Here is a 13529-nt window from a genome sequence, read left to right on the forward strand (position 1 = left end):
CCTACACTGCTGGTGGGAACGCAGTTTGCTGCAACCACTGTGGAAAGCAGTATGGAGATTCCTCAAAATACTAGGAATAGACTTACCATATGACCCAGGAATCCCACTCATGGGCTTGTATTCAGAGGGAACCTTAATTCAAAAAGATTCATGGACTCCAATGTTCATAGAAGCACTATTTACAATAGTCAAGACATGGAAACAATCTAAATGTCCATTGAAAGAGGACTGGATAAAGAAGATGTGGTATATTTATACAATGGAATATAAATCGGCCATAAAAAATAATGAATATGCTATTTGCAGCAACATGGATGTTCCTGAAGAATGTCATTCTAAGTGAAGTAAGCCAGAAAGAGAACAGAAAATATCATATGATATCACTTATATGTGGAATATAAAAAAAAAAAGACAAACAAACCTATTTATAAAAGAGAAACAGACCCACTGACAAAAAATAAACATTGTTACCAGGGAGTAAAGGGGGTAGAAAGGGGTAAATTGGGAGTTTGAGATTTGCAAATACTATCTAGTATTATACAAAATAGATAAACAACAAGTTTATACCATATAGCATAGGGAACTATATTCAATATCTTGTAGTAACTTAAGATTAAAAAGAATATGAAAAGGAATATATGTATGTTCCTGTATGACTGAAGGATTGTGTTGTACACCAGAAATTGACACAACATTGCAAACTGACTATACTTCAACAAACGTATATTAAAAACATATATTTATAATAAAAAAAAACCTTCAGAAAGTGGGTATAAGAGGGAACATACTTCATCAAAATAAAGGCCATATATGATAAACCCACAGTTCACATCCTACTGAACAGTGAAAAGCTAAAAGCATCTCCTCTTGGATCAGGAACAAGAGAAGAATGCCCAGTCTTATCCTTTTTATCCAACATAATGTTGGAAGTCCTACCCACACTGATCACAAAAATATAAGAAATCCAAATTAGAAAGAAAGAAGTAAAACTCACAATTTGCAGATGATATTAAAAATAGAAAATCATAAAGATGCCACCAAAAGACTACTATAACTCATCAATGAATTCAGTAAAGTTTCAGGATGCAAAATTAATATTCAAAAATCTGTTACATTTCTGTACATTAAGAACAAACTATCAGAAGGAGAAATTAAGAAATCAAATCCATTTACCACCCATCAAAAACAATAGAATACCTAGGAATAAATCTAATTAAGAGGGCAAAAAACCTGTACTTGGAAAACTATAAGATACTGATGAAAAGAATTGAAGAGAGGGGAGGGTGTAACTCAGTGGTAGAGGACATGCTTAGCATGGATGCCGTCTTGGGTTCAGTTCTCAGCCCCTCTTATAAAAATAAATAAACCTAATTACCTCCTCTCTTCACTAAAATAAAATAACAAAATAATAAACAAAAATTGAAGAGGACACAAAACAATGGACAAATATATGGCATTCATGGATTGGAAGAATTAATATTGTGAAAATGACCATACCAACTAAGGCAGTCTACACATGCAATGCAATCCCTATCAAAATACCAACGGCATTTGTCACAGAGGCAGAAGAGATAATTCTGAAGTTTGTATGGAAACACAAAAGACCTCAAATAGCTAACGCAACCTTGAGAAAGAAGGTCAGAGCACTCATGTTTCCTTCAGGCTATAATGAAAAACTACAGTCACCAAAATATTATGTTTTGCCACAAAAACAGACACATACTTTAATGGAACAGAATCGAGCAAGGAAATAAACCCATGCACTTATTGTCAATTACTCTACAACAAAAGGAAAAAGATACTGTCTTCAATAAGTGGTGCTGGAAATACAGGACAGCTCCATGTCAAAAAACAATGAGACTAGAATATTTTCCCACATCATATACAAAAATAAAATCAAAATGGATGAAAGATCTAAATCTAACACTGGAATCCTTTAAACTCCTAGAGGATAACATAAGCAGAATTGTAAAGAAAAGGTGGTATATATACACAATGAAATACTACTCAGCCATAAACAAAGAATGAAATCCTGCCATTTGCAACCACATGGATGGACCCGGGGGTATTATGCCTAGTGAAATGACTCAGACAGAGAAAGACAAGTATTGTATGTTATCACTTACATGTGGAATCTCAAAAAATTAAACAAACAATTGAATATAATAAATAGAAACAGACTCACAAATATAGAGAACAAACCAGTGGTTTCCAATGGGGAGACAGAAGGAGGAGGGGCAAGATAGGGTGGGGAATTAGAAGGCACAAACTACTAGGTATAATTTGAGTAAGACACAAGAATGTAATGTAAAGCACAGAGACTACAGCCAGGATTTTATAACAACTTTAAATGGACCACAATCTATAAAAATACCAAATCACTAAGTTGTACACCTGAAACCAATATAATATTGTAAATCAACTATACCTCAATTATATAAAAACATGAAAAGTGAAAATGAAAGGCATGGTTGTACTAAGAAAAATTTAAAAATAAAATAAAATCCATAAAAAAGAAACCAACAATGGAAGTTTAATTTCTGGATACCAAGTATGGAAAGAGAAACCCATGAAACAGTAGTGCTTTCCTTCTTGTGGGAAAAAAAACAGAAGAGTTTGCTGGAAATGCTGTTACTTGAGAAACCAAAACTGACTCTTCCTTGAGACCGATTTGTCACTTCATTTTCCCAGCTGAGCCACAGCAGGTCCTTTGGATTCTGGAAAAGAAATGGATGACCAGGTATCCTGATCAAGGATGCCTTATGACCCTACTGCACTGGGCCCACCTCCAAGAGGGTATTAAAGAACACTTACAGGTTGGAGGGTCCCTTACTAAACCCCTACTTTCGGGGACCCCAGAGCATGAGCGAAGGATGGATTATATGTCATGACAGAACAAAGGCACAGAGGAAGGAAGATAAGGGACACCAACAAGGGGGTCACCGGCACCACCACTTGCCATTCTGGGTATTTGTAGCTCTGGCATCCCTTTCCAAACAACACTCAGAAATCAACTTATGTATCTAAATAATTTAAAGGTTACTGGCAAGAAAAATAACAGCGCACATTCTGATTTATACCATGGCAAAATTATTACCATCACCAAGACTAATGAAAGCAATTACATAGACTAATAAAAAACATTTTAAGACAAATACGATTTCCTTCTCTAAATCAACATACAGCATTTTCATCCGTATTTCCAGATTGCTGAAGAAGTTAATTATAAGCAGTCTCTGCTATTCATACAGAGATTATAAACGAAGAATTTCTAAGAGATCTTTTTGATAACTCTGGTTTTATAATTTACAACAAATTATGCATTACACCTTTGGAACATCAATTATAGTGACTTATTTTAAGGTATCAAAATATATGCAAATATATAACTATATAATGGTGAAATATTATATGTAGCAATGAATATTTTTCTAACTTAAGACGAATCTTCCTTAGCACAAGCATGATAGGCCTCAGAGAGTGTAGCAGAAAGCATCCTGAAGAGACTAAAAGGTTGTCACTTACGTGAGACAGCAGGGCAGGCTCATGCTGACAGGTGACGGCGTTCCGGTTGGCTTCCATAAAATACCGCTGTGTGCGCCTCCGTTCCCCTTCCAGCTTCTTCTCCAGGGCCAGCTGGGATGTGGATAAACTGTCTAAATATTTCATCATGACATCTGCTATCATGGAGCTGACTTCTACAATATCTGGGCGGGCTTCTGCATCCAGCGTGAGGCATCTAAGAGAAAATAAGCTAATCACAGTCAGGACCAGGCCGCGGGGTGTGGAGGGTCAAGGGTAAATGCCGCTGTGTGTCCACCACGGCGTCTGCACCCAAGAGAACCTGGGGTGAGACAGACCTCGAGCACAGTGTTCAGTCTGAGACTTCTCAGAAGACATCTGGAAAGTCTGGGAAGGAGAAGGGGACAGCACTGTTCTCCTTGCAGGGGGGCTGGTGGGCAAGGGTCAGAGGACACACAGGAAGCTGCTCCTTGGTCTCAGGAGGGGTGGGCGGGGTCTGCTTTTCCTGGGTAAGTGGCTCTTTTCCAAAACCACACAGCCTCGCTGGCCAGTGAAACAAACAGGGGTCCCAATAACATCACACGTGATGCACCACAAGGAAGGAAGGATTCTGGTGGTGGGGTGGGGTGGGGCATCACATCTTAGTGACTTTCCCAGCTGTGCGGGGGTAATGTCAACACGTCTTGATGAGTGATTCTTACAAAACACGACTTCATAAAAACAAAATTCAACCCAGTTACTTGGTGGTTTAAGGTGTGTGGAGTGCTCTTTTTTAAAGCAGCTAATCTGACACACTGCATGCCGAAACTTTCTCAGATTTTGGAGGTAGGAAACACCAATCAGCCCACTAAAGTGAGGACTGCTCGCGTCACAGCCAACCCCCAGCAGAAGGCTACTCCAGATGCCCGGGGAGCCGGTTATCAAGATCACTGCTTAGCATAATTTAAATCCTTCTGGCACTCACTGTACTATTTAGTCTATTTTTTAAAAAATCAAAAGCTCTAATTTCACTGAATCATGTGTACTTCTCAATAAATTTTAACTTATTTGGACTTGGAGAAAAAGATCTAATTTTCACACCTTCTATTTGATTTAGCAACCCATAGTTAACACAACTTTCACCTATAACGATGTCTCCAGGCAATGCACAGGAATTACTACACAAAATTGCTATCAGTAACAGAAGTAAAAATAACACTCTAATTTATAATTTTCCTTATTATTCTTTCTTGTATTTATTTATTTGAGGGTTTTTTTATTTTCTTTTTTCTTTTATTTTAAGTGATAGATGATTTACGATGTTAAAATAGCTTCAGGTATACAACATACTGATTTTTTTATAGATTATATTCCATGTAAAGTTATTACACAGTATCAGCTATAGTCCACATGCTGTACAATACATTCTTGTATATTTGTATACACATATTTACAGCCCGTACCTCTTCACCCCTCTACCCACTGGTAACCACTAGTTTGTTCACTTTATCTGTGAGTCTGTCCTATTTTATTATATTCCTTCATTTTACTTTTTAAATTCTACCTATAAGTGATAAGTATTTGTCTTTCTCTGACTTATTTCACTAAGCATTACAGGTCCAGGTCCATCCACGTGCGTGCTAATGGCAAAATTTCATTCTTTTCGATGGCTGAGATTATTCCTAGCTATTTGACTCTTTGTGATGCAATTGTAAAGAGCATCGTTTTCTTACATTCTCTTTCTGATAGTTCATTAGTATTTGCTGTGTATAGAAAAGCAACAGAGTCCTGTGTATTCATCTTTTTGGAGATTTCAGAGTATTTTAATGTTCATTTCTTCACTGGATGCACTTTGAAATTATTCGGGTTAACAATTTAAAGAGGGTAGAGCAAAGGAAAGATGGAGAATGCAAACAGTTGGTTCTCGCTGATTTAATTTCAAATTCTAGGCGTGGCGTGTTTTTCTGAAACAACCACCACAAAGTGCTTACTTCAGAAATCCAGAAATGCAAACCGGACGGATCTCTGGAGCTACACATCACTACAGCCCACACAACGAGAAGCGCGCGGTCCTCTTGCTCTGCAAATCAGGTGCGAATGTGCACGTGTCTCCATGGTAACAGAGCCGTGGGCAGGCGCTGCATAATCTATGTGGCTCCATTATGGTTTCCTAACAGATGCTCTGCATTTGTTCTCATTGGATACAATTATGTGTGCTTGTTTATATATAGTTATGTATATATGTATATGTAATTTGATCTGACCTGAAGCCAAGATGCAAATAGCAACTATAACTGAAAGCAACTATTAGCAACTCAATAGCAAGCTATTGGTTCTAACAGTCTATTGGTAGAGATTTCAGGGTTTTCTAAGTACAGTGTCATGTCATCTGCAAATAGTGACAATTTTACTTTTTCCCTTCTGATATAGATTCCTTTTATTTCTTTTTCTTTTCTGATTGCTGTGGCTAGGACTTCCAATGCTATGTTAAGTAGAAATGTAGAAGGTGCAGATCCTTGTACCTGATTTTAGAGGAAAAGTTTTCAGTTTTCCACCATTGTATATGATGTTAGCTGTGGGTTTATTATAAATCTCCTGTATTAGGTTGAGATACGCACCCTCTATAAATCATTCTTCTTTAGATTATTTAATATGAATGGGTGCTGAATTTTTCAAAAGCTTTTCTGCATTTGATCTACAGCCTTTACCAGTGGGATTTTCCCCTTCTTATAATTTCTTCCTTCTTATTGTAGCCTTTTCTTTCCACTTAAAGAAGATCCTTTAATACTTTTTGTAAAGTCTGTTTAGTAGACACAAACTCTTTTAGCTTTTGCCTGAGAACCTCTATCTCTCCTTCAGTTGTGCATAACAGCCTTGCTGGGTAGAGTATTCAACTTTGTAGGGTTTTTTCCCCCTTTCAGCATTTTAAACATATCATGCCGCCCTCTTTTGGCCTGCGATGTTTCTGCAGAAAAATCAGCTGACAATCTTATGGGGATTCCCTATAACTGACTCTTTGTTTTCCTCTTGCTGCCTTTAGAAGTCTCTCTTTATCTTTAACTTCTGGAGTGGAGAGGTCAATCACCCTTCCCACAGTCCAGCATCCGAACTGCTGGTAGACAAGAGACCCTGACGAGATTGCAACCTCCATGCCAACAGGAAGCAAATGGCACAGTCCTCCCGTGCTGACACATCCAATGCCCACCCTGGGCAGAGGGCAGCAGCGATGGGACAGGGAGAGGGAGATGGAACTGGAGGCCAGGCAGAGGCCCGGAGGGCTGTGGGCAGATTGCTGAGTCTAAGCTGAGTGCAGGGATCTGGCCAGACCATACATGAGCTAGGGTCCAAGCCCCCAACTTGTAAGTTCCTCCCCCATCAGACTTCACTTCCCACATATTTACACATTCAAAGACAATCCTACTAAGAATTTCGAGTATTCAAGCTTCTTACTTTTTTGCTCATAATCTCAAGATAAGCTAAGTGTTGAACTTCACTTTTGAATTAAATCAGGTTCCTCATACCTTCACTTATGGGCAAAAGAGACTAAAGCTGATTAAAAAAAAAGAAGAAGAAAACTGATAAAAAAATGCCTGGCTGCCCAAGTGTTGCACATGAATACCATGTGAGCAAAAAGCCCAGCATGTAAGCCTTCATCAGTGCAGATATTCTCAAGTCTTAGTCCGTGAGTATTTAAACTGATTCGTGGACATATCAGTTGAATTATCATCTGAGCTTTATTTTGTTAATAAAAAAGGAAATGTAAGCTAGTGTTACACATTATGCAGTTACATATTATGGTAAATGGGAACCAGAATGACCTCTGTTCTGGCATTCAGTCATCTCCCCTCCCAAAGTCACTCCCTTCCTGTGTTTGCAGTCACTGGCGTTGGAAAAGGCGCCACCCAAGAGATACAGGTTAGCTCACAGTTAGGCCTGCAGGCTCTGAGTCAGAGAGCTGGGGGTTAAATCTCAGTTCCCCTTTATTTACTCTGATCTTGGGGAAGCTTTAGCTTCTGTGTCTCAGAGAGCCTATCAGCAAAATGGGATAATCGTAGTATCTACAACGTCAAGCCATCTCTGTAAAGTGCTGGCACGCTGTAAACACTCAATAAGTTAAAAAGAAAATACATAACTTCCTTTCTCTTCCATCCCCTCCCTCACTGAACCCACACCAGCTTCGGTCACTTCTGCCTCCTCAGTGTTTCTGGGATCTGGGTCCTTCCCTCTGATCCCACAGCTAAGGCCCATTTCATCATCACCTGTTTGGAACACTGACACCATCTGCTAGATGATAGACACGTCTCTTGTCCACCTCTGACTCATACTGTAAACTGAATACTCCAAAACTGACCACCATACTCCTCAACTCAGAACTCCTCAGCAGCCCCTCAGGGCCCAAGAGGACAAAAAGAAAATTCCTGGCATGCCATCTCAGCCCCTCTTCAGCTAGCCTGACCTCCTTCCACAGCCTGAGCCCCGCTTCCCCCTACCAGCAACACACCGAAAGCTCCTCCACGTCCTTTGCCGAACAGCCTAGCACCGCCCTGTGTGCCCGCCTCTGCTTAAATTTGTGTTTTGCTGACTGTATCTATTCTTTCACAAAAGACATGCCATATCTGTTCATCCCTCTCTTCCAAACCTCATCAGGAAGGCTTCTTGGACCATCTTCAGACATACTTACTCTCCCCCTTTCACGTTCTCATTGTCTGTGTATATTTAAGTCCTTAAAACTACTACAATCATTGTATAGTTTGGTCTGTTTCACCACCAGAAACTGGAAACTTCTGGAGAGGAGGGGCCTGTCTCCTTCACTGTGGACCCCCCAGCATGTAAAATGGAGTCTGGGTCCTGATGGGTATTCAGCAAGTGAATGAATGAATGAACAAATGAACGAACTGATGAGTGAGCATCTAAGAATTTACCTGTCCCTAATCTAAAATATTTGGGCACAGCGTTTTGGAATCTCAGGGCATCTCCTACCGGAAGGTCCAGTTCAGCCTCATTGTTCTGAAATGCTTCCCTGCTTGGATATTTCAGAGGAATTCTGAGGAGCAACCGAATGCTTTAATGATGCTCTAATCAAATAAAATGTCATGTTCTAAAAAAAAATCTGGGATGTTGCACTCATCCTACCCACTTTGTCTCTGCTCTGTGGTGAGAGACCAGGTGGAAATAACGTTCAACTGTAAACATTTCATGTTCTAAGAAACAAAGAGTTGAGGGGAGGGTGAAAATGTAAAGATCCACATGTCCTTAGAACAAGCTGAAGACATTCACTGCCTTGTCATTATGATTGCCTTTGACACAAAGCACCAGACGGCTTATGCAACCAGGCGTAGAAAGAGAAAACTTTGGCAACTGGGATATTTTGTGCATAAAAGGAAATGTTCTTCCTTTTTAAAAAGTAAACACTCTCTTAACAGTGGACTGGGAGGCAAAAACAGCAATGCTGGTGTTGGGTAGAGCAACAAAAATCGTATTTTCTGCCCCAGACTCTTCTGGGCTACCAAGCTATTCTCCCAATATAAAAGCCTGCTGAGAAACTAAGAAAACAGGATATTGAATTTGTTCCCTAGTTCTTTTTAAATTTAATTTTTAAAGACTACAAATCCAAAGCAATTGGAATATGTAACTGCATGCAACTCACAATGGGTTTTGGTTGTATGTCAAATTTTCTAAAGATAAAATTTGGGATATGAACCCAGGCACTGAGTCTTGAACAACTTTCAGTGAACACTGTATCTGTTACAGGCTGCATGCTGCAATCTGAATTTGTAGTCAGTCATAAAATTTCAGGCTCAGTTCCTACTAATTATGGGCACCCTAATATTTTGAATTAGAAGTGTACTCAAAACATTTACTGCGTTGTCCCCTACTGGTGATCGTCCATCCTCTTAAACAACCTGGTTGACAGGGGACTCACCACCCACCCAGCAGCCTGCTCCACTGTGGAAACTCTAATTCTGACACACACTTCCTAACGGTGAGCTAACCCTGGCCTCCCCAGAACTTCTACTCCATGGGCTTGGTTCCATTTGCTGAAGTTCCACATCACAAATCCAGTTGTTTTAATATTCTCAGTGTCATTCCATTTTCCCAGTTAACTTAAGTATTTTTTCATCCTCGTATAACTGAACTCCAACATTTGTTGACTCAACTTTCAACACACAGCGAAACAACCCCACTTCTCTCCATCAACACCACCACCAGTCCAGTCAAAGCCACCGTCACCACTCAGCACAGGTGGACCTGCTTTTCCCTCCCTTCTCACACACCCTGCTCTATTCCCTAGAGGAATGGTCCTTGCTGAGGAAGAAATCTTCACTATGTCTCAACCCATTAATAGCCCTTCAGTCCACTCCTCAGTGCTGGAGATAAAAATTCAAGCCCTCGATGTGGCCTACAGCAGCTAGTCAACCCTGGCCCCTGGCAGCTTCCCAGACCCACTCACTGTCTGTTTTCTCCTTTGCTTGCTGTTCTGCATCTCCAGTTTCTTCCAGTTCTTCAGACCAACAAGCTGTCCCGCTGAGGGAAGCCTTCAGAGATGCGGGTCTGTGAAGTGCTTTCTCCGCTCTGCTCACTGAAAGTTACTGAATGTCTGGGTCTCAGATTATATGTCCTTTCTTCAGAGAAACTTTCCCCGATCCCCAGACTAGACCAAGTCCTTCTGTAATCTCATTTCCCCCTTTACCATCCTTCATCAAATACATCTTAATTTTTATATGCTTCATTCCATAAATAATATTATTAATAATGCCAATACCTAATTTTATGGAGGACTTACTATGTGCTGGGTACCGGGCTAAGAGCATCAGAAGCCCGATCTTATTCCAACTTCAAAGCAAGCCCGTGAGTGGTTACTACTGCTACCCATACATGACAGACGGGAAGAGTGGGGCTCGGGAAGGTTAAGGTGAGTGGATGAGGGGATTAGAATCTACTTGATTCTAGAACCTACTAAGGTTCTTAAGCTTTTCATGATAATGCTGGGATCTAACGCTGACTCTGCTACTAAGAGGCGTGGATACCAACAGCCAAGGGGACGATCAGGAGCAAGTGAAGGCCCTGTCTGCCCAGTGCCACAAGGTCAGAACAAGGTCTCTGTACTTTTTCTCCACACTACGTCCCCCAGACTTTGTGGCAATCAAATACCTAAGGAAAGGAGAGCTTCAATGAGTCAGTTTGGTTCTCCTGTTTTGACATCTCTGGAGACTTCCTGAATTTTTAAGGCATTTCCCAGAAAGCAAATAGCAGAGAACAGCAGACGAGCATTTTAAATACGTTTGTCTGGATTCATCAGCAAGAGGGCAGATCTGGTAAACATGGAATTCAGATGATTTAGAAAGGGATGTGAGCTCACTGGCTGGGACATTAACAATGAGAACTGCCAGCATGGCTCCAGATTATCCGCAGCCACGCTCTGTGCTAAGTGATTTGCACGTGTTACTTCGTATAATCACCACACCAGCCTGATGAGGCTGGTACTGCTGTGATCCCCGCTTTAGCAGATGAGGAAACAGGTGCAGAGAAAATAGTCAGACTGTTTGCTCAGAGTCCACAGTTAGTGAAACTCAGCCACTGCTGGGCCTGAGGTGCTTAGGACGTAGGGCAGCGTCGTGCTGAGTGAGGAAGGATTCAAGATACAATCCTACAAACACATGAGGAGTATCCATTATGCCTGAACAATGGGCTGGGAGGGGAAGCCAGAGGGAAGGGGCGCAGCCATGGCAGCGTGTCTATTCCATTACGTCAGAGACGGCGCTGAGCAAGGACAGACACAGAACTGAGTCTGAAGGGAACTGGCCAGAGGGACGATGAAGATTCTATCTGAGGTGACCCTCGGATTTCTATTACAATAATAAGGATCTGACTCGGCTTGATGGGGTGGAGTAATACTCTGGGGCCAACTTTAGAACAGAAGATGGTCCAGAAGTAACAGTCAGGCAGGTAAAGGTCACTTATGCATACAACCAGACAATTGTTAAGCATCTGCTTTGCACTGGGCATCGCTCTGGGCACTGAACAGCTGTAAAGTAAACTTAAAAAGCCCCTACTTTTGTGGAGTTTTCCTTTTGGTGGGGAAGAGAGACAACAAAGAAACAAGGCTGCAGGCACATGCATTAGGTTAGTGGTGGTGGGTTCCATGAACTCTGCAAAGCGGGCAAGTGCTGGGAGGCTGGGGGGCCTCAGGGTGCCCCGGTAACACAGAACTCCAATCTCAGCAGCGACCCAGAGGAAGGGAGGGCCTCTACCACACGTGTATCAGAGGGAAGAGAATGGGGTGGAGGGGAAGGGGAGGAGAGACGGGCCAAATGGAGGGTGCTTACTGAGACGCACAGGGGCTCCCTGTTGATGGGGCGGAGGGGGCAGAGAGCACGGGATAGGTCAGCTGAGACAAGCCCTGTGGGGACAGAACTTTGAGATTCCAAAGGGATAAGGACTTTCATTACACTCCTCCTACCTGGCTAGCTGGAGCAATTCTTTCTGACTTTCTTTGAGAAATTATTATATAACATTATCAACTTCAAAATAGAATATTACCAACTTAAAAAAAGGAATAAAAAAATGCTTGTAATTTTATCATCTGACGTGGCCTTTTTTAGTTTCCAGTGTTCTTGCCCAGGCTTTTTTCACATCTACACGTATTTTTGTCTTTGTTTGTTTTCCTAAGCTTCAGATCACACTTGTTTCACAGGCTGATACAAAGTCTTCTGAATCATCAATCTAATGGTCGCAGTATGTCAAGTCAATGTCCTACGTCTTCTTGGACACTTGGGTGACTTCCAATTGGTCCCCGTGACTGGTGATGCACAAACGTTTTTCTAGGCTTGGGTTCTTTGGGATCCCTTCCTCTTTGTAAATATTTACATAGTGACTTTGTGAGGTATTTCTTGGTAATCCCGACAGGTTCGCAGTTGTGAGACAAAATTACCTGCTGATGGTGGTGGTCACCTTTTCAGAGTAGATGCCTTCCGGCACTGGTTCATACACCGCCTCCACGATCTGCCAAACAGAGGAGAGTGATGTACATAAAGGACCCACGGTGCCTCTAGGGGGTGGTCCTTGGCCACAAAACTAGAGTTACTCAACAAGCATCATAAACTCATGCACACATTTTCATCAGAAACAAAACAGAAAAATTCATATAAATTGAAAGTTTCTGAGCAAAAAATTGGATTTTTCAAGCTGACTTAAAGTTAAATTCACGTTCATAATGATGTGCAGGATAATATAATATGCTGGGTTGAGGGTAGTCCAAAACACAATTAAGAATAAAAGCAAAGTGGTATATTTATTTTGATAATTTTCTAGGATAAATTGGAGACAATTATAGGGGAATGTGGGCCACAGCACAAGATGCAGATTTGGAAGAAACAAAAAATAAACTGGGTCAAGCGGCTAATAAAACAATGCCTCTTTTCATCGACAGTTGCATTCAAATCACAAAGGTTCTATCTGAGAAGAAAAGGAATGGTAGTTTTGGCAACATGAGATCCTGCCTGCCTCCCAATGTTGCTTACATTTGTAGCCAGGGAGAGCATGTTGGTGCTGTAGAAGGGAGGGCTCAGAGTCGCCATCTGATAAAGGATGCAGCCTGCTGCCCAGATGTCCACCTTCTCCCCATACAGCTCACTCTTCAGCACCTTGGGGCTGCAGGAAAATGACGATGGTCATGAACAGTGAAAAAGGAAGAAGTCAGCACGGGAAAAAGTTCCACTTTCAAGCTATAGTTGGAGACGCAAAAAAAAAAAAAAAAACTCTGGGTCACTAATTCAAATAACATACTAAAAAGTGTCTTTGAATACTCTCAGACTAGGTGAGTTGAGCAGCACAACTAAGCAATTTTATTTTAAGCCACAAATAAAAATGAACTTCATAAACACCTCTCGAGGAGTGATGGAAATGTTAACTATCTTGATTGTGGCGATGGTTTCATAGGTGTAGACATCTATCAAAATTCATCAAGCTGTACATCTGAAATATGTGTAGTTTACTGTACAGGAATCATACCAGAATAAAGTTGTTTA

The 13529-nt window shown here is 41.1% G+C and overlaps 1 protein-coding gene across 1 annotated transcript in view; it reads right to left on the reverse strand.

Annotated features, from left to right (window-relative positions):
- LOC140686652 (serine/threonine-protein kinase Nek10-like) overlaps positions 1-13529 on the reverse strand; it is a 70123-nt gene that overhangs the window by 55173 nt on the left and 1421 nt on the right. The window contains exons 2-4 of the mRNA XM_072940855.1: positions 13023-13152; positions 12434-12504; positions 3526-3739 (exon numbers count right to left, since the gene is read on the reverse strand). Coding sequence (XP_072796956.1) covers positions 3526-3739; positions 12434-12504; positions 13023-13152 — 415 coding nt within the window. The remainder of the gene's footprint in view (positions 1-3525; positions 3740-12433; positions 12505-13022; positions 13153-13529) is intronic.

This window comes from Vicugna pacos, chromosome 17 (assembly GCF_048564905.1).
Source record: "Vicugna pacos chromosome 17, VicPac4, whole genome shotgun sequence".
Taxonomy (NCBI): domain Eukaryota; kingdom Metazoa; phylum Chordata; class Mammalia; order Artiodactyla; family Camelidae; genus Vicugna; species Vicugna pacos.